General features: G+C 59.2%; 2 protein-coding genes across 2 annotated transcripts in view; one reads left to right on the top strand and one right to left on the bottom strand.

The window, feature by feature from the left end:
- Positions 1-21144, bottom strand: part of MACROD1 (mono-ADP ribosylhydrolase 1) — a gene marked incomplete at its 5' end in the record, with an annotated part of 163070 nt that overhangs the window by 94897 nt on the left and 47029 nt on the right. The gene's annotated exons all lie outside the window — the stretch shown is intronic.
- Positions 5152-19920, top strand: FLRT1 (fibronectin leucine rich transmembrane protein 1). Its single transcript, XM_004713504.2, has 2 exons — positions 5152-5957; positions 17794-19920. Exon 2 carries the CDS (start codon positions 17844-17846, stop codon positions 19878-19880), a length of 2037 nt encoding a protein of 678 aa, XP_004713561.1. The 5' UTR covers positions 5152-5957; positions 17794-17843; the 3' UTR covers positions 19881-19920.

Here is a 21144-nt window from a genome sequence, read left to right as displayed (position 1 = left end):
TACAATGGTCCCCACTCTGTCCTCTGTAGCACGGGGCAGCTCTGCCAGGGAGGGGGCGGAGTGTTGTGTATTTGAAATGCCACTCAGCCAAGGCACCAGCCATAAAAGCCCACCTGGGCTTCCCCTGGATCATACCGGGCAGCTGATTAATGGCACACACACATAATATCTGGCCCTGAAAGCCATAGGTTGAAATGAAACAGGAGGGATAATTGCTAATATAGAAATTAATACCAGCGAGCACTGGAGTCTAATCCAAAGGGCAGGCCCACGTCACAGAGGAAGTATGGTCATACCTGACCACTCCCCCTCACCACTGAGCATGCACATATTGATAAGATATAGATGTCTGAAGGATCCCAGAAGCCCCCTGTAGCCCTCCCTGCCCTGAGAGCTGAGCAGGGCAGGGCTCTGTGCTACCACAGTGTCCTGTGTCTGTCTCAATACTGTGGCCCTCTGAAAACCAACAGTCTTCCCACTCGACCTCGCGAGCTCCAGGAGGGTGGGAGCTCCCTTTTGGGTCCCCAGTGCCTTTGCACAGTGACTGGAGCTTGATGGACTCACTGTATGTCTGCTGAGTGGGTGGGTGGATGGGTGAGTAGATGGATGGGTGGATAAATGGTTGGGTGGGTGAGTGAATGGATGAATGAGTGGATGGATGAATAGATGGCTGTGTGGGCGGATGGATGAATGAGTGAATGGATGGATGGATAGATGGGTGGGTGAGTGGATAGATGGGTGGGTGGGTGGATGAGTGAATGGATGGATGGTTGGATGGGGAGATGCGTGGGTGAGTACATGGATTGGTGGGTGGATGGATGAGCAGGTGAATGGATGGATGAATGAGTGGGTGGATAGATGAGTGGGGGGTGGAGGAGGGATGATAGATGGGTGGGTAGATGGATAGATGGATGAGTGGATGGATGGATGGGTGAGTGAGTGATGGGTGGATGGATGGATGATAGATGGGTGGGTAGATGGATGGATGAGTGAATGGACAGATGGATGGGTTGGTGGGTGGATGGATGAGTGCACAGATGGCTAGAAGGGTGAGTGGGTGGGTAGATGAGTGGATGGATGGGCAGATGGACAGATGAATGGACAGATGGATGAGTGGGTAGAGGGCTGCAATAAAGAAGCGCTCAGGAGCCAGTCGGGGTCCACTGGTGCAGTGGGGCTCAGTAGCAGTGTGTTTCTGCTGTGCTTAGACCTGGTCCAGTGCAGGGAGAAGAGAATTGGCTTGGGGTGGTGGTGGTAAGGCTCAGGTCTCCCCCAACTGTGCACCTCCCTCTTAGGTGTTGTGCTCTTGGACAATGGGGGTGGTCATCCCTGCCTTCACAGCCTAAGCCAGTAGCGCTGGCTTGTCCCCAGGCTCAACAGAGAGCAGAGCAGAAGTGACCCGGTACCCCATGCGCATGCACGAGCAGTCCCTGTCCCAGGGCATCAGCACGGCTAGCGATGCAGCATCGAGCTCGCTTTCAAATGTCTTTCAATACAGTTCTGGACGGGGTGGTTTATAATACAAAGTGAAATGTATACGCATCGAAAGAACTTGCCAATGGAAGCCAGGAAGAATGGCTCTTTGGCACCTGGCCGCAGAGCTTCACCTAGGAGACTCTGAGTAGAGGCCCCCAAGGTGGGGACAAGCCCAGAGCCGACAAGAGGGCCCTGATTATTGAACCCATTGGGCTGCAGGGATCCACTGGGTCCTTAATGAGCTCAACTGACCGCACGGGAAGTCCCACGCCCTCCGTTTCCACCCTGTGGTCTCAGCTCACTCCATCCAGTAGCATCCACTGGGAATTCTACGATGCATATATTTACATATTTATTCCCGGGCCTCCTTGGGTTCAGTGACTGCAGGTGGCTACAAATGATCATCATTATGCATCCACACATGGGAAGAGCCACCTCACTCCCCCGGGCTTGCACCTCCTAACCACCCACAGCCAGGCTCACCTTGGAAAAGGAACGCATTGACCCAGACGCCCCAGTGTCTGTTCCTGCCCCCTCCCACCCACCTGGTCCTCCTGCTACAATCTGCTGCAAGCGTCCTTTCACCTCCTGCGCCGGTACAGGGTTAGGGTGCTTGATCCCTGAGTTAGAAGTCCTCAGGACACCAGCCCCGCTGTGCAGGACGGGGCGGGGTGAAGCACAGCTCCCAGGGTGGCACAGTGTCAGAGCCGGATCTGGCCCCCACGAGCTGTGGTTTCTACATGAGGAAGCAGATGGGCAGTTCACCGGGTATATTGATTAGGCCTGAGCCATGCTGGGCACATTTGTTAAGTCCCAAGGAGCCCTGGCGGAGTATGAATTGAGCTGCAAACTGCAAGGTCAGTGGTTCGAACCCACTAGTTGCTCCTCGGGAGAAGGATGAAGCTGTGTGCTCCCATAAAGATTTTCGGCTTCAGAAACCCACGGGGGCAGGTCTACTGTCCTATAGGGTCTCTGTGAATCCCACAGACTCAAAGGCAGTAAGCTTTTGGTTTGCAGTGAGGGGCAAAGGAGCCCTGGTGGAGCTGTCTGGTAAGCGTTGGACTGATGAGCACAAGGCCAGCGGTTCAAACCCACCAGCCACTCCACAGGAGACAGACAATGCTATCTGCTCTATTAGCAATATTGACACCCTCAGATCCCCCACCCCCCCACCCCAAGCTCACAATGAGTTAGAACCATCTGAATGGCAGTGGTTTTTTTCGGTGTGGGAGGCACAGAGCCAGGCTGGACACATTTATCAAACCCTTACTGCGTGGGAGATGAGCCTCGGTGAGATATTGGCTTAGGAGTTGGGCTGCTAACCACAAGGTCATCGGTTCAAACTCAACAGCCACTCCTCGGGAGAAAGAGGAGGCTTTCTGCTCCTTTAAAGATTTCCAGCTTGGGAAAACTGCCCACAGGAGCAGTTTGACTCTGTCCTGTAGGAATGCATTCAATGGCAGTTGTTTGTGTGATTGTTTTTTAAGCTATCAACCCAATTTTTCTCTGTTGTTGTTGTTGTTTGGGGGGGAGGGGGTTGGGAATTGAATCAATGGGTTTTTTCCCGTTGATGTTTGGTTTTTCCGAAACATTTTATTGCGCGCTAATACAGACAGCCTATCATCCCCTAGTTCAATCAACGTCGAGCAGTTCGGTACAATTGCTACCATAATCAGCTTCCAAACGTTCCCTGTCTTCTTGAACTCCTTGGCATCAGCTCCCCTTTACGACAGCCCCCTCACCCCCACCCCCCTCAATGGGGTTTCTGCTGGTGTGCTTGTGGGAGGCACTGAGTCCCAAACTGGAGACTCGGCCCCTTCCTTCTTAAAGCCCCAAAAGTCTCTTCCTTGCGGGGCTGGAAGGGGCGGTGGGCCTGTGGGTGGGGCCCGTGTAATTGCATGGGTGGGGGGCCCCCTAGGCGGGAGGTAAGGGACTGATGGGCAGGGCGACCAGACCCACTCTTGCTGGGAGGGGGATCGGTCAGGAGTGAGGAGCCAGCCAGGGCGGTGAACCTTCCATTCCCTACCACCACCCACCCCCTCCCTCCAGCCCTGCGAGAACTTGTCTTTATTCTAAGAGCCTGGGCAGGGCCTGCCCTGCCCTCCCGGAACCATTGTTCCGAAAGCAGGTCTCTTTGAGCTCGCTCTGTTGCAGGGACACGGCTGGCCTTGCCCGCTGGAACCTCAGTGCTGCAAGCATCCCCCACCCACCCCCTCTGCCCCCTCGACCGCCATCCTCTCTCTGCACAGCGCTCGACGCCCCGCCCCCACACCACCCCCAGCAGTATTAAAACAATTTCTTCGCTTGGGCCAGGGAGGCAGATGACCTCATTGGACTCTTTCCATCTCTCGCTTTCATAGAGAAATTACAATTTATAATTGGATGAAATCACGCGGGTGGTAATAGCGGTAAGGGCTCCAACGGGAGGCTGGCTTCACCCCTCACGTGGGGACACTGCCCCGATCTCCCCTCCTGGCCTCCCCAGGCCTGGAGGGCAGTGGCCTCTGCTTGCACCTGGACTATTTACCAGGCCCTGGTCATTCAGAAGGGATGTCCCAGTGGGGCTGGCTGGTGCTGAGGCCTTCTCCTTCTTTAAGGACACGTGCGGGTCCCAGGATACTCACCCCTGCTACCCTGACAGCAGCTCCCCAGGCTGGCTATACACCCCACCCCACCCACCCACCCCGCACCCTAAATGCCCCCTGACAAGCATGTCTCAGAACAGCCTCATCCAACCCTACAAAGAAATGCGCCCAGAGGCAGCCCAGTCCATCTGGATCCGATGTCAGACCACAGCAAACTCTCTGAGATGTGCCATAAAAGCCCTTTTCCAAAGAGGGGTGTGTGTGTGTGTGTGTGTGTGTGTGTGTGTGTGTGTGTGTGTATGTACTTCGGGACCTTCCGCAGGCCACGCCGAGGCTTCTGCCTTGGGTCTGGGGCACAGCCTCCCCTGCCCCCTCCCCAGCTCTCTGCAGGCCGCCCAGGGGAGGGTGACCAGGAGGGCAGCTGGAGGGTGGTGGTGGTGGCGCCCTGACCCCAGTAAGGGCAGTGAGGGAGGTCAGGGGCAGCCTGTCGTGCCCCACTCCTCCTGGGCATGGAAAGGCAGGCCTTGTTCTGGAAGGCAGGCGGCAGGCCCAGTTGGAGTCTCTGAATGACATTTAGCAAGAGGAGCAGGTGCTGGCCCAGCAGAGCCAGCTCGGCTGGGCAGGCGGCCCTGTGGAGCTAGGACCTTCCAGAACTTCCTGCTGCCCTTCCCAGGCCTTCCGTCCCTGGGCAGGCGGTCTGGAGGTTCAGGGAAGGGCACTTGGCACAGCTGGGGGGGGGGGTGTACTGAGGCGTGCAAGTCAGGCCTGCATGGGGCTGGGGCCAGCGGTGATGGAGATCACCCCAACCCCCTCCCCAGCTCTTAGGAACTGGAAGGGGTGGAGGGTGGGGTGGGGCAGGGGCTCATCCCCTCCTGGTGCCTGTTTTCCTCGGGGCTTAATCCTCACATTGTTTTTGGCAGGTGAAGGAGGCAGTGGAGAGGAGGAGGCATCTTTTCTGGACAGTGGGAGACCAGGAGGGTGAAGCAGGAAAAAGCTGGCCTCCCCGCCCCCACCCCACCCCCACCCCCAGCTTTCCAGAAAGCCTTCTTTGCACACAGGAGCAGCCAAGAAGAACCGAGTGCCGCCCACCCCCCACCCCACCCGCCTGCATCTCCCCAAAAGCCAGGTGTGGGGCTGACGGGCTTGGCAGCCCATGGCAGCAGCTCGGCCCCACGGTGAACGTCTGAACTCCTCGTTGGGGTGATGGGCCCCCGCTTGCCACCCCCACCATCGCCAGACAGCACCGCCTGAGTGGCAGGGATACCCAGTCTTTGGAGAGCGACGGCTTCTCCCTGGCTCGGCCACGCTAGAACGCTCCCAAGCCCATTCTGCCGAGTGACTTAAAGAGATAAAAGAAAGGAAAAACGTGGTGAAGAGAAAAGGGGTTAAATCCACGCAGAAGCCTTTCAGAGGAGGGGGCAGCCAGCAGACAAAAGGGGGAGAGGCCAAAGAGGTTGTGGAAGTCGCCAGCAGCGAGGGGCCACCCCACCCTGTGATGGGCACCTGGGGCTAGAGCATGCCCGGGGTGCACAGGCAGCATGCCCTTGGCTACAAGCAGGAGTCCCCAGGTGGCCTGGTGGCCCCCACACCCACGCCCCTCACTCTGGGGCGAGAGGCCAGCAGCGGTGCCTGAGGTCTAAGTCATTCACGGAGGACACAGCTGGGGACCCAGGCCTGCATCTGACCACCACCAGCCTTACCGTCTGCCTTGAAGCGCCCAGCCCCACGTGGCCCAGGAGGGCAGTTTGTGCGGACCAGTGTCTGGCGGCCTATGAGGCCCTCAGGGCCGGAATGTGAGCCAGGCCCAGGCCCACTTTGACCCTGGAATCCCACAAGGATCACTAGACGGGTGAACTCAGCCGGACCGGGGGGCCTGGAGCTGTAGCGCAGGAGGAGGTAAGGCAAGGGGCCCAGAGGTGGTGGGAGGGACCCCCCGGGTGCCCAGGGAGAGGCACTAGGGCTTGCCTGCTTCTCTGGCTCCCCACATGAGTAGCTTCCGCCTGGCCAGGTAGGGCCATGGGAAGTGCCCTGTGGCCAGCCCAGGGAGTAAGGAAAGAGCTGTGATCCTGAATAACTCAGCCCGCCACCTCCCCACCCACCCTCTGCGTTTGGGACTAGGAGTACCACCCAAGGGGGCAGTAGGGAGGCCTTGGGGGACCCTCTAGTGGTTACGGCATTGAGCTGCTAATCGCAAAATCAGACGCTGTACCACCAGCCGCTCCGAGTAGACAAGCTCTCTGTTTCTGGAAGGAGCTGCAGTCTTAGAAACCCATGGTGCACTTCTGCCCCGTGTCACTGGGCCGCCGTGAGGGTGGTGAGTGGGGTAATACCAGCTTTGTGGGAGCCCGGTGGTGTCCTGGTTACGCGCTGGGCTGCTAACCACAGGGTCAGCAGTTCACCACCACCAGCTGCTCCTCCGGGTGGGGAAAAGGCTTTTCCTGCCTCCTGCAACGAGTTAAGAGTTTCGGAAACCCACAGGGGTAGTGCTGCTCCGTCTTATACTGTCACTATGCGTTGGAATCGACTGGATGGATAGCAATGAGTTTGAATGCTAGCCACCCACTACATGATGTCCTGGGGCTGGGGGGCGCCTCCCCCCCACTAGATCCGCTTTATCCAGTCCCTGCCAAGTTCCAGAGCCCGTTGACTAGGAGGGCAAACTGAGGCCCAGAGACAGGCTGTGAGTGGCCTGAGGTCACACAGCGAGCCCCTGCTGCACCTGCCCCACTTTCCCAGGACCTGCGGGTGGGGTCTCCGGAGGGTGCTGCCCTGGGTGGGGACGGCGCGACGCTCCCCAGGCTTGGCCGCGCCTCCCAGGTTCCCCAGCGCTGTGGATCTGCGCCCGGGGCAGGGCAGGGAAGCCCCAATTCATTACCAAGATGGAAAATGACGCTTCCCCGCGCGCGCACTTCCCCAGGAGAGGGGCTGATTTATGGCTGCGCCAGGGCCCGGGACATCCGTCAGCGCAGCGCAGCGCGCACGCCGTCTGCGGGGGCATTAATAGCGCTGTTATTAGCCACCGGCGTGAAAGATGCCCTGCGGATCGGCCATTTGCTGTTATTTATTATAAAGGCTCGCCAACCCGGCAGCGAGGGCCCGAGCCTCCGGGAGCAAGCCCCAGCCCCAGCCCCGGCCCGCGGGCGCCCCCGCCCCTGCCAGTCCCCACTCTCCAGGGAGGTGATTTCCAGAACAGAGGCGAACCGGAGGGGGGGCGCCCAGCCGGCTGGCTGTAGGCTGCTCCCCAGGCCTGCAGCCCCAAGGATGCCTAGAGAATGGTGGGCAGGTCTGGGTACCCATGGTGGGCGGTGCAGCCTTCCACCCCCAAGGCAGGGAAGAGTAAGGAGGAGCCAGTCAGGCCAATGTGGGTTGGGGACCTGGCCCCCAGGGAGAGCAGTCTGAGCTTGGGCAGTATGTCCCTTTGTGCAGACAGGGACCCCTGAGCTGCTGCCCTGCACATGAGGGAAGTAGGGGACTGGCCCAGCACCCAGGTATGAGGTGTGACCATTGCTGGTGATAGACCCCAACCTCATGGGGCCAGAGGGTCTGCCGACACCCCAACCCCACTCCCGTCCTGCTTGAGCTGGGACACTAGCCACTGTCATGGGGTCTCCAACGCTGACCCCCTAGCAAAGGGTGGGAGAGTTTAGAAACATGGACGTGGAGGGATACGTGGAGGCTCCCTGTGTGTCTGTGGGGGCAGGGGAGGGTAAAGCCCACCCACCCAGCTGGTTTCTGCTAGCCAGGAAGGGGACCATTCCCAGGAGGCAGACCTGAGGCTGGGCAGGGCGAGGTGGCTCCCAGGGCAGTCAGAAGAGATGGGACAGTCAGGCATCTGTCCCGGGGTTGCCTTCTACCCCCAGGGACTTGGTGGGCCCCCACTGGGCAGCCGAGAGGAGAAGTGAGGGACTTGCACAGGGAAGCGTTATGGACAGCGGCCTGAGCTTCTCTATTAGACCAGTCCCTTTGCTTGGCCTGTGGTCAGGGGACCCACCCACCAGCCCTCCCCATGGGGGACAGAGGGAGGACTGCGCTCCTCTTTTCTCCTCCTGCCTGGCCCAGGACCCCAGACTCTAGGGCTTCCTTTTAGGGGGTCTCCATTCATTCATTCTGAACCTTGGTGAGCAGTTCGAAACCGTCAGCCACCCCGTGGGAGAAAGATGAGGCTTTCTACTCCCATAAAGAATTCGTCTCAGAAACCCGCTGGGTCAGTTCTCTTCCGTCCTGCAGGGTCAGGGTCACTGTGCAGTCCCAATTGACTCAATGGCTGTGAATGCCTAGGATTTCTGTTTGTTTGTTTTTGTTTAATTTTGTTTGTGTGTTTGTTTTTGTTTCATTAACTTGCTCCTGCATTCTCCCAGTCGTGAACTCATCAGACTTTGACCAGACATGTCCTCTCCGGGGCAGGAACAAGACACAGGCCTCTCCCTGCCTTCCAGTGGTCGATTCTCCCACCCTACAGGACACCCTACTCATGGCCACCCTACAGGACAGAGTAGAGCTGTTGGTTCGCGTCCCAGGGGCTGTAAGCCTTACAGGAGTAGACAGTCTGAACTTTCTCCCAAGGATCAGCTGGTGGTTTTGACCCCTGACTTAGCTCAATCCGTAACCCACTGCGTCATCAGAACTCCTACGAAATAAGTGATCGTGAAATAGGTGGCGGGGCTGGGGAGGGGCTGAGGAAGAGTCAGGAGCCCTAGTGGCCTAGGGCGTGCCACTACAGGGTTTGGGCTGCTAACCACAAAGTCAGCAGTTCAAAACACCAACCATCCTGTGGGAGAAAGGGGGCTTTCTACTCCTATAGAGTTCAGTTCTCAGAAACCCGCAGGGGCGGTTCTACCGGGCCTGTAGGGTCGCGAGGAGTCGGAACAGACTCGATGGTAGCGAGTGGTTCCCGTGAGTTGCTCAGAGCAGGGCCTGTCCCAGCCACCCGACCAACCCGGCTCCAAGGCTCTGATTGGCCATCGGGCCCCAGGATCCCCCCCACAGATTACTGAGGGTCTGGATGTACAGACCGCACACCGTTACGGCCTTGTTCTCTGCCACTGTTCCCGGTCCCTGCCCTTGCCCCCACCCCAAGGTAAAGCCCCCCGGTGCCCACTCTCCACTGGACATGCTCTTTTCCAACCCAGAAGAGTTGGGTCCCGGTGGCTGGGTGGCTTGGATAAGAATGGACGGGAGTGGAGAGACGTACCCGAGGCAGGAAGATCTGATTCGATCAGGAGCCCAGCGAGCGAAATTACAAATTACAAATTACACGTGTCTCCCTTCATCCCCCACCCCGCTCCTGGCCCCGAAGAGCTGGATATTGAACACAGTTATCAATCTAATTAACCTCCGACGACACCGTTTTAAAGTCTTGTTTGTGTCAAGCGATTTGCATTCTCGGAAGCGCGGGACACCCTGCCCCGGCACCGCCCAGCCGCCCGCCCACGCTGGAGGAGCTGGAGCCAGTGAGGGAGAGGGATTTACATACCTGTCTGCAATTACCGGCCAAGGACCACAGCGGATGCATTATGCGTGCCGCATGGAATTAGAGCAAAAAAATAATTAACTTTGGGGTTCCAAAGAGTTCCCCCACCCCCACCTCCATGCCTGTTACAAGTTGGAAGTGGCACCCAGGTGGTGGCGGGATGGAGGAGCAAAGTTGTGTGGGGTGACTGATGGGCGTGGCTGGCCAGCAGGTCCAGGGAGCCAAGACTAGAGGGCACCTGCCCTGAAGAGGTGCCTCCAGCAGATCCGACAGGGCCTGGAAAGGGCAGCTCTTGAGACCCCCTCAAAAAGAGGGCGTGGAAAAGCGTGCCCATGTCTTAAGGTCCTCCAGGGCGGAGCGCTGCCCTGGCACTACCAGTGACGGATCTCTCACTGCCACCAGGACTCAGCGTCTGCGAAGCAATGCTAAACCCCAAAGCCAGAGGAACCCGCTGCCGCCCACTCCATCCCGGCTGGTAGCGGCCCTCCAGGACAGAGGAGCGCTGCCCCACAGGGTTTCCAAGGCTGTAGATCTGGATGGAGGGGGCCTGGTGGCGTAGTGGTTACACAGCATTGGGCTTCTAACGGCAAGGTCGGCAGTTCAAAACCACCGGCCGTTCTGTGGGAGAAAGATGAGACTTTCTACTCCCCAAAGTGTGACAGTCTCAGAAACTCACAGGGCAGTTCTACCCTGTCCAAAGGGACGCTGTGCACCGGACTGGAGTGCCAGTGGTTTTTCTTTGCAACAGAAACCACCCTGCCTTCTCAGAGCTCACCATCTGTGGTGGTGACCAAGTGCCCCATGGGGCTGGGGTCCCGCCTGCCGGTCCCCTTCTAGGCTGAGAAACAGCTTTGGGAGGTGTAGCCAGTGGGGGCCTCCTGGGAGAAGAGGAATTAGTCACTGCAGGAGAGTCCAAGAGCTAGGGCAGCCAGGGTCTGCAGCAGCCCTCTGTGCGCCAGGGGCTGGGGTCCCAAGCCCCCTTGGGACTTACAGGCACAGACTGAGTGGAGCGATTACAGCCCCAGACAAGGAAAGAGAGGTTCAGTGCGGTAGGGAGAAGCTGCCAGCACCCCCTGGGTACCTTCCCCACCTACCTGACCCCTGTTACCCAGTCTGAAACACCCCAGCCAGGGATGGGACTGGTGGGAGTTTGGAATGTGGAGTGCTCCTGGGCCAGGCAGGAGCACTGTGACAGAGCTGAGATTCAGAAAGTAATGTCCCTGGGGGACCTGAGAGCCAGCGACAGCAGCCAGGGGTCCCTGGCAAAGACCCAAGCAGTAGATACAGCTGCTGCTGCTGCGGGTGGTGGTGGTGGGCCCGGCTTCCTATTCCTCAGGGCGGACCATGCCATCCGGGTGGAGGCCCCACCCAGCTCAGCCCCACTGTTCCCCAGCCCTGCAGAACCAAAGAGCACTTGGTGGCCTCCAGCCAGCGAAGCTGTGCCACAGTGCCACGGGAGGGGGGGGCGGGGGGCTCGCAGGGAGTGGCTGGGACGTGGGGTTCTCAGCACCACTTTATAGATGCGGAAACAGGCCCAGAGAGACGTCAAACGCCCCTCCCCCCGGGTGTTCTGGATGAAAAAAGAAGGGGCCACCAGAGCTCAGAGGGACCAGCAGCCCCATGAGGCCAGGTGCTGTGCCCAGCGCCTTCGAGCATCTGGATGCGGGCCACTGCCGGGGCCTCAGCATTGGTGCATGCAGGCTGCAGCGCCTCGGGTCTGTCCTTGGCACAGAGCATCTCCGTGAATCCCCACAGCAAGTCCGTAAGGGGAAACAAGCACCACGGGTTTTGTAGACGCTCAGAGAAGGTGAGCAACCTGCACAAGATCACCCAGCCCGGAAGGACCTGAACCCAGGTGTCTCTGCCCTGGAAAATAGCCAAAGGCCGGGGTGGTAGGGGGACTCAGAAGCTGGAGAAGACCAGGGACGGTGCCCCCGTCCCACCCCTATCCAGCTGGCAGGAATCCTGGTCACTCCAGCTAGAGCCCCCGTATCTCCAGACCCCCACTCCAAGCGGGCAGCAGGAGCCGGCAGGTGGGAACTCGCACTGTGCTGAAGACTTGACACCCGAGGCCATGACAGCGGTGATTTCTCAGGTTTAATCTGACGGCTGCAGAAACCGCCAGGGACCCATCCAGGGGATGAAGAGGCTGCCAGGGCCCTGGGGCAATTAAAAGGTGTCTCTAAGAAGGTTCGATCTCTTTGCCTCACCCCCACCTCCACCCCCTGGATCCATCCTGCTTCCTGGAACCACAGGTCCAGCCTCTGGGCAGCCTTGGGCTGGGGCGCTGCAGGGGAGACCCAGGCCCAAGATGGATGAGGCTTGAAGACGGGAGAGGAAAGGCCTTGGGTCCCTGCCTCCCGAACGGGCCGGGGTTCTCCATCAAGCATCTCTGAAAGGTGCAAGTTACGTTCTATTAGGACTCAGCCTCTGGAGGCGGCGGCTGAGGCCGTGAGCTGAGCCGGCACCTGGACAGATGGCCGTGCCAGCACGCTGCAGCCGGCCTTGGCTTGGGCCTTCATGAGGCTGCCCCAGCTCAGGGCACAGCCCTGGAGCCACTGAGCCCTGAATGCACCTGCGTTCTTTTTGCCAGGCTCCCTGGCACAGCTGGCAGGACAAGGAGGGCCCCTGGGCCCCTGAACTGTCCTGCCTGGACTCGGGAGGGCCCGAGGGCCCGATTTGAGGAGCCAGGTGAGGTGCAGCTGGAGACCCAAGCGGCCACCTTCTCTGACAGCCCTTCCTGTCTCTGGAAATAGCTTTGGGGGTGCGGTGTGGAAGCACTCAGCTGCTTACCAGGAGCTCACTAGTTTGAACCCACCGGCTGCACCGAGGGAGACAGATGTCCCCCTCACCCCCACCCTGGCTTTGAGATGGTGGCCTTGGACACCATGGGGGGGGGGGGGGGGGGGGGGCGGGCAGTTCCGCTATGTCCCAGAGGGTCACTGGGACTTAGAATCGGCTCAGTGTCAGTGGGGTTCCCCCCTCTCTGAGCCTCGGGTGTTTCGGTGGTCAAACAGGGGTGAAGACCTGTTCGGATGTGGCAGTCACAGGTGCAAGCCAGGAGCCCTGCAGCTGAGGGGCCTACGAGGTGGGGAGGGGCGAGACCTAGGGACTTCAAGCCCATCGTCTCCTGGGACCGGGCAATGCCCTTCCCAGTTCCAAGGGTGAGGCTGCAATGGCCTAGGACATCCTCAGCAAAGACCCCTGTCCCCTGCCTCTTCATGGCCTTGCGTGATGGACTCCCCGCCAGGAGGCCTCTTGCACTTTTTGATGCCTCGTCTCCCACGTGGTCAGTGCTCTGTCTTCTCTCCTGAGGATGTTTGTTAGCCTAGACTGTTTGGTAAAGTGTCTGCCACCAGCCAACCGGCCCTGGGGATGCAGCCATGCCTTTCTGGTGGGGAGACAAGACATTTCCATTGAAATTCAGCAGAAAAACTAAGATCCGCCACATGGTCAGGAGACCGGTCCCTGGAGAAGGACATCATGCTAGGAACAGTGGAGGGGCAGCTAAAAAGAGGAAGACCCTCAACCCGATGGGCTGCCACGGTGGCTGCCACAAAGGGCTCCGACCGGAGCCGCTGTGACGATGGTGCCGGGCCCAGTTGTGCTCTGTCCGGTTGAGTCAAACCAACTCCACTGCACTGATCAACAGCAAGACCTCCCACGTGCTACGGAGATGGGGGAGCAGGGATGAGGAGCCCTCTGGGAATACCATGGGTAGCAGGCCAGGGAAGACCTCTCCGAGGGAGATGAGGGGCTGCTGTGTGGATAATGAGGAGAGAAAGCCAGTGCCAGGACCCTGGGGTGGGCCTAGCTAGATGCTGCGGGCCCAGAGGAGCAGAGGGGAGAGGGCCACCAAGGAGGCCGTTGCCTGGTCACATGGGCCCCTGACAGCCACCGCAATGATTGTGGGGTGTAACGACATGACTTAGGATTTTGCAAGGCGACCCTCGGTGCTGTGGGGGAACCTCCCTGGGGGCCAGGACACGTGCAATGAGACCACTTGGTGGGCTACTGGTCCACCTGGGTGGGGATGGGGCTGCATCCTGCAGACGGTGCCGCTTCAAGGAGCTGCTGGCCGCCGGACAGGGCCTCCTGAGTGGGGGAGGGGACTGGTGAACCCAAAGAGGCTGGGTGGTGCTCGGTGCCGAGTGTAGGGGGCAACAGGGCCCAGGGTCACTCACGTCCTTCCTGAGGGAGATGTCCACCAGTATTTGTTGTGGAGCTCCAGTGGCATGGTGGTTACATGCTGGGCTGCTAACCGCAAGGTCAGCAGTTCAAAACCACCAGCCTCCTCTCGGAAGAGAGGGGAGACCCCTACTCCTGTACTGATCCACCATCTCGGAACTCACAGGGGCAGTCAGCCCTGTCTTATAGGGTCGCCAGGAGTCGGCATCGAGAATGGGCTTGTGTCCACCCCGGGCGCCGACCAGGATGGATCCAGCCTTGGCGCTCAAGGAGTTTGCCACTTAGAGCAAATGAAACACACCAGCAGTCAGGACGGAGCGAGGGGTGCGCTGGGGGAGCTCTGGGAAGGGCCCCCGGTGTGTGAGCCAGTGCGGAGTCCCAGAGGAAGTCCCAGAGGGGCACCTCAGGCAGGAGAGGGGCAACCATGGAAGGGTGCCAGCTGCCTTCTGAGCAAAGGAGGGTCAGGAAGGGTGGGAGGGGAGGAACGGGGCGAGGGGTGGGGCAGTGAGACAGAGAGACGTGCGAACCTGTTGGTCTGGGGGCAGAGATGCCCCCCCTGAACTGGCACTGGGGAACATGGAGCAGGTTCTGGTGGAGAAGGAAGTTGGGGCGGGCCCAGGGTGGTCTCAGCCCAGGGAGCTGTCCAGGAAACGGAGACACCAGGCAGAGCGCCGAGTGCAGGGGGCGGAGGTGGTGGGTCACGGCCACACAGCCTGGCCAAGAGCAGGGTGCTACTGTGAGGGGCTTGCTCTGGCCTCAGGGATTTTGCGTGTTGGCGGGGGTGGGGTGGGGGTGTGTGTGTCTGCGAACGACCGCATGGAGTCTGGCCCGGGGCTGGCTCAGCATCTGAAGTCTCATCTGTCCCTCCTTCGCCTGCACCCCCACCACCCCCTGCTTTCCTCGTGGGCCCTGCCCTCTGCCTGCACTTGCTTCCAGCCAGGCCATCTGGGGTGGCCTCCCCTGCACTGGGGCTCCCTGTGTGCCGACCCAGGCCTGGGGAAGGCTGGGAGAAGGTGGGCCTGGAGCTGCAGGTGACCAAGCATGGGCCGCAGCAGCCGCAGAAGGGGCATGAGCATGCACAGTGGCCACCGCAGCAGGGCCTGCTGCACGGGGTCATTTCTGTCTGGCCCCTGGTACCCAGACCACAGTCCCCACCTTGAGTGGCTGCAGTTCAGTCAGGGGCCTAAAAAGGCCAGTCAACAAGCAGCATGGCACCCAGCCCTCGGAGCCGAGCACAGAACTGCAGCCACGCAGGCAGGGGTCCCGCCTGGGTCCCTAGCCCTCCTACCTCCCACCTCTTCTCTGGGTGACCTTGATGCAAGTGACCTCTCCCAGCCTCGGTTTCCTCCTCTGTAAAACGGGAACAAGAAGCGGGCAGACCTCGTGTTCTGAGAATACGGAATGACCTAAGTAGTCACAGTTTCAGGCGCTACGGCTAGAATGGAATCCCAAACTCCTAAGACTCCCAATAAGGAAATGTTTGCAAAGTCATATATCTGATAAGGTTTAATAGTAGAATATATTGAAAACCTTTTACAGCTAAATATTTATAACTTAAATGGCCCTGATAAGGTCCAAACTGTAGACTATATAAAGAATGCTTACAATTAAATATTTGCAAATCATTTATCTGATAAGAGTCTAATATCCAGAATATATAAAGACCTCCCGTAGCTAATGTTTGCAAAGTGTCTATCTGATAAAGGCTTTGGGTCCAGAATATAACAAGAACAAGGGCTACTTAGTATACGATCAATAAAAATGGATGGATGGTTGGGTGGGTGGATGGATGGATGAGTGAGTGAGTGGAAACGTGAAGGAGTGGACAATGGGTGGATGGATGGATGAGTGGACAGATGGATAGGTGGGTAAATGAAGGGATGAATACATATATGATGAAAGGGTAAGTGGGTGGGTGGGTCAATGGGTAGGCAGATGGATGAGTGGACGGATGGATGGGTGGGTGGGTGGGTGGGTGGATAAAGAGATGAATGGATGGGTAGATAAAAGAATAGGTGGGTGGGTGGATGAATGAGTGAGTGGAAACGAAGGAACGGACGATGGATAGATGGGTGGATGGATGGATAAAGGGATAGATGACAGGTGGATAAAGGGACGGATGAGTGGACAGATGGATGAATGAGTAGGCAAATGGATGGGTAGATAAAGGGATGAATGTGTATATGATGAAAGGGTAAATGGGTGGGTGGGTGAGTGAATGGGTAAGCAGATGGATGGGTGGATGGATGGATGGTTGGATGGATGGATAGATAAAGAGATGGATGGATGGATGGATGAAGAGATAGATGAATGGATAAAGAGATGGATGGATGGGTAGGGAAAAAATGGATGGGTGGCTGGCTGGATCAATGGGCAGTGTGATGGGCGTATGGAGCAGAGGAAGAGATCATTTGAGCTGGGTCTCAAGAGGTGAAGAGCACTTGGCCAGGTGCGCAGGCGTAGTCCAGGGAAGGAGAGAAGGGTTTGCCAGGGTCGAGGAATGGAGTAGCTGAGTGCTCGAGGCTGGGGCACAGGAAGGGGCACGGACCCTCCCCACTGGCCTGCTCGGCAGGTGGTGATTCTGCCCCAGCCCTCCAGGCTGTGTTCTCGGCTGGGGCTCCCAGAGGCCACTGGGCTCCCCTCCACACACACAGGAAGCCGCTGTGAAGCTGGGGCTACGTGGAAGACCTTTTTGCCCACTGAGAATGAAAGATGATTTCTTTTTAATTGATTTTTTTTACCACTACGCACAGTAAAATAATATGAGGAAAAAAATCTACTTTGCAATTTTTCCATTTGTGAAAGCCGAAATTACACCTTGCAGACAGTTCCCTCCAAGCATGGACCACCCCCCTCCCTCCATTTATTCATTTCATTTCTGAAAGTGTAAGAAAACAAGTATATATAGATTTTCTTCTTTTTTTTTTTTTTCAAAATAGCTGGAAGTTTCATGATTTGGGAAAGGGGGCGAGGTGTGGAATAATTCCCCAACACACCAGGAACGCGGAGCCAGGCAGGGCACCGCGGATGAAAGGACAGTTCTGTAAATACACGAGAAAACGGCTCTGTTGGCACCCGATTCTTTTGTCTCGGAAATGCGCGGGTGACAAACAGGACATGTTGTTTTAACACCAGACGGCAAAGCAACACACCCTCCGTTGCTTGTCAGGGATGGCGGCGCTGCTGGCAGGCGGCCGGGCAGGTTCCGGTGGCTCCCCGCCCGCCGGCCTCTCAGAAACCAGCTCTCCCTCCAGATCGGCACCCAAGGCAGCAGGTGTCCTGTTGCCTGTGTTCCCGGTGAGCCTGTGGCCCCGGGCTTCTAAAGCCCAACAAACAACCTAACTGAATTCCGACTCAGAGGGATCGATCCTACGGGAACAGCTAGAACAGCCCCTGTGGACGTCCGAGGCCCCGTGTAGCTTGTTACGGGAGTCGAAAGCCTGCCCGTTCAGCGTGCTGTCCCCAGCTCACGTGGACCGTGCACAGGGAGACAGAACGCTGCGCATCCTGCGCTGCCCGCGCCCTCGGGTGGGTAGCAAGCACCCTTATGATCCATGGTGTCTTCGCTGGCTGGAGTTTGGGCAGTGGGTCGCCAGGTCTTTCTTCCTGGTCTTAGTTTGGAAGCTCTGCGGAGACCAGTTCCAGGTCACAGCAGCACCTGACAGGCAGGTGGTGGCCAAGCGTGGGGTAAAGTGGCCACGAGTGGAGCCCAACACCCTGCAGGGAAGGGAGACACACACACACACACACACACACACACACACACACCAGCTCTGCCTGCAGCATTCGCTTTAAACATTGGCTCCGTGGCCAGTCTTGAAAGAAGAAATCCCATCTCTCTGCAGGCTGACCTCTCCCCTGGCGCTCAGGAGAGCTGGGCGGGGAGGGGGGGACAGGGACTGTGTGCAGGTGCACACCAGCAGTGTCTCCTTCGCCCTCGATGAGATTGAGCATCGTGACACACATGGACCTGTCCCGGAAGGGGCCGCAGCGCGTGTACCCTGCGGTCTGACCTCTTCGCTGCCCCCTCCCCTCCACCCGTCCCCGCTCATTGTCTCGTTGTGCTCGCTGCAGGTGTGGAGGACCCGCCTCAGGCGGGGGCCGGGCTCCCCCAGCCGTCCACCATGGTGGTGGCACACCCCACCGCCCCCATCCCCGCTGTTGCCGCGCCCGCCGCCGCCGTCACGGCCACCGTTGTGATGACCACGGCCACCATGGACCTGCGGGACTGGCTGTTCCTCTGCTACGGGCTCATCGCCTTCCTGAGCGAGGTCATCGACAGCACCACCTGCCCCTCCGTGTGCCGCTGCGACAACGGCTTCATCTACTGCAACGACCGGGGCCTCACCTCCATCCCCGCCGACATCCCCGACGACGCCACCACCCTCTACCTGCAGAACAACCAGATCAACAACGCCGGCATCCCCCAGGGGCTCAAGGCCAAGGTCAACGTGCAGGTCATCTACCTGTACGAGAACAACCTGGACGAGTTCCCCTTGAACCTGCCGCGCTCCTTGCGGGAGCTCCACCTGCAGGACAACAATGTCCGCACCATCGCCAGGGACTCGCTGGCCCGCATCCCGCTGCTGGAGAAGCTGCACCTGGACGACAACTCGGTGTCCACCGCCAGCATCGAGGAGGACGCCTTCGCCGACAGCAATCGGCTCAAGCTGCTCTTCCTGAGCCGCAATCACCTGAGCAGCATCCCCTCGGGGCTGCCCCGCACGCTGGAGGAGCTGCGGCTGGATGACAACCGCATCTCCACCATCCCGCTGCACGCCTTCAAGGGCCTGCACAGCCTGCGGCGCCTGGTGCTGGACGGCAACCTGCTGGCCAACCAGCGCATCGCCGACGACACCTTCAGCCGCCTGCAGAACCTCACCGAGCTCTCGCTGGTGCGCAACTCGCTGGCCGCGCCGCCGCTCAACCTGCCCAGCGCCCACCTGCAGAAGCTGTTCCTGCAGGACAACGCCATCAGCCACATCCCGCACAACACGCTGGCCAGGATGCGGGGCCTGGAGCGGCTGGACCTGTCCAACAACAACCTGACCACGCTGCCCCGCGGCCTGTTCGATGACCTCGAGAGCCTGGCCCAGCTGCTGCTGCGCAACAACCCCTGGTTCTGCGGCTGCAGCCTCATGTGGCTGCGGGACTGGGTGAAGGCGCGGGCGGCCGTGGTCAACGTGCGGGGCCTCATGTGCCAGGGCCCCGAGAAGGTGCGGGGCATGGCCATCAAGGACATCACCAGCGAGATGGACGAGTGCTTCGAGGCGGGGGCGCAGGGCGGCGGGGCCAACGCCGCCGCCGCCGCCAAGACCACCGCCAGCCACCACGCCTCGGCCACCACGCCCCAGGGCTCGCTGTTCACGCTGAAGGCCAAGCGGCCGGGGCTGCGTCTCCCCGATTCCAACATCGACTACCCCATGGCCACCGGCGACGGCACCAAGGCCCTGGTCATTCACGTCAAGCCCCTGACGGCGGACTCCATCCGCATCACGTGGGAGGCCCTGCTCCCCGCCTCCTCCTTCCGGCTCAGCTGGCTGCGGCTGGGCCACAGCCCGGCCGTGGGCTCCATCACGGAGACCCTGGTGCAGGGGGACAAGACAGAGTACCTGCTGACGGCACTGGAGCCCAAGTCCACCTACATCATCTGCATGGTCACTATGGAGACCAGCAACACCTTCATGGCCGATGAGACGCCCGTGTGCGCCAAGGCCGAGACAGCCGACAGCTACAGCCCGACCACCACGCTCAACCAGGAGCAGAACTCGGACGCCCTGGCGGGCCTGCCCCTGGCGGGCATCATCGGGGGCGCCGTGGCCCTCGTCTTCCTCTTCCTCGTCCTGGGGGCCATCTGCTGGTACGTGCAGCGGGCCGGCGAGCTGCTGAGCCGGGAGAGGGCCTACAACCGGGGCAGCCGGAAGAAGGACGACTACATGGAGTCCGGGACCAAGAAGGATAACTCCATCCTTGAAATCCGTGGCCCGGGGCTGCAGATGCTGCCCATCAACCCGTACCATGCCAAAGAAGAGTATGTGGTACACACCATCTTCCCGTCCAACACCAACAGCCTATGCAGGAGCACGCATCCCATCGGCTACGGCACCACCAGAGGCTACCGCGACGCCGGCATCCCTGACGTGGACTACTCCTACACCTGATGGCCCCCCGCTGCCGCACCAGCCCCCTGCCCCGGGCCACCACCCCGCCCGCCTCTGGGCGCCCCCCACCGCCCAGCCGCCGCTGAGCTGAGCTCAGGCGGCTGCCATCCGAGAGAGCCAAGCAGAGAGATTATGCCTCCCCACCCCACTCCCCCGTGACTCTCCCAACAGAAAAGTCACCGATTCTGTCGAAAACAACTGTTGGGGGAACCTTTTTTCCCCCCCTCTTAAAAAAAGAGAGAATAGAAGGCAGGAGGGGGGAGGGGTTCAACGTCGTTGAAGACATCATTTATACGGAATGAGGCTGGTGTCGGGGAGGGAAGGACTCAAAATAAGATGGCCGGAAGGGTTGGGCTGGGCTGCATATATATATATTTGGGGGGGGGGTGTCCCATCCCCCACCTACTTCTCCTTCTTGAACTAGAAAGATACTACCTGTGCAGACGTCTGCATTCGGTTGGGGCCGTCACAAAAGCAGCAGCAGAGAAAGGCAGCCCACGTGCGAGGCCCCACGCAGCGCGCGCTCCTCGCCGAAGGGTTTCAGCCTCCTGACAAAGGAGTGGCGGGAGCGAGAAGATCTTTCCCGGGGAAGATATTGTCCCGGATTCTGGCTTCCGAGGCTCCTACCACCCCGTCTCCCTTTCAGATCTGCGGACACTGTGTCTTACCCTGCGGTCCCCGGAACAATGCAGCGTCGGTTAAAAACAACATGCTTTTTGATGGTTGTTGGGTTTTTTTTTTTATATATATACTGAAACCCTCTCTGGTGCCACACTTCTCAGACGAGCCCCGGCCCCTCGGAGATGTGGCTCTAGATACACAGGGGCAGACGGAGCCGCGCCCTGTCCAGTCCTCCTGGTACTTCTTGGGTCAGTTCTTACAATCTCCCGAGACAAATAGAATCGCGCAAACGTTGCTTTCTCCTAGAAATAATTGAGTAAGTAGACAGAGTGTGTCGGGGGTGGGGTGTGGGTTGGGGGCTGGGGAGGGGGGCGGAGGGGGGGACCTCAGTCTCCTGGGGATATTGCTGCTCCTAGAGGCAGAGGCGTATCTGTCACGGCAGGTGGGTTAAGGACAAGCTGGAAGAGGGTCACTTTCCCTTCAATCCTATCTCAGGTTGGCCAGAGCCGCCCACCCCACCCTTCTTGTCTGGGACAGACAAGTGCTCTGGTGGATGGGCCAGGTCCCCTCCTCTCTCTGTGTCTCCCACCCTCAGAGGCAATTACCGCAGAAGCGATTTCCTGAGCATTTACTATGTGCTCTG

Source organism: Echinops telfairi, unplaced genomic scaffold (genome assembly GCF_000313985.2).
Source record: "Echinops telfairi isolate 266 unplaced genomic scaffold, ASM31398v2 ScPeMD7_7417;HRSCAF=8455, whole genome shotgun sequence".
Classification (NCBI taxonomy): Eukaryota; Metazoa; Chordata; class Mammalia; order Afrosoricida; family Tenrecidae; genus Echinops; species Echinops telfairi.
Note: the sequence above shows the minus strand (reverse complement) of the source record. Positions and strands in the feature narration are given on the sequence as shown.

What these genes read in the sequence shown, in the direction of transcription:
- FLRT1 (XM_004713504.2), top strand. Translation starts at nt 17,844, where the DNA reads ATGGTGGTGGCACACCCCACCGCCCCCATCCCCGCTGTTGCCGCGCCC.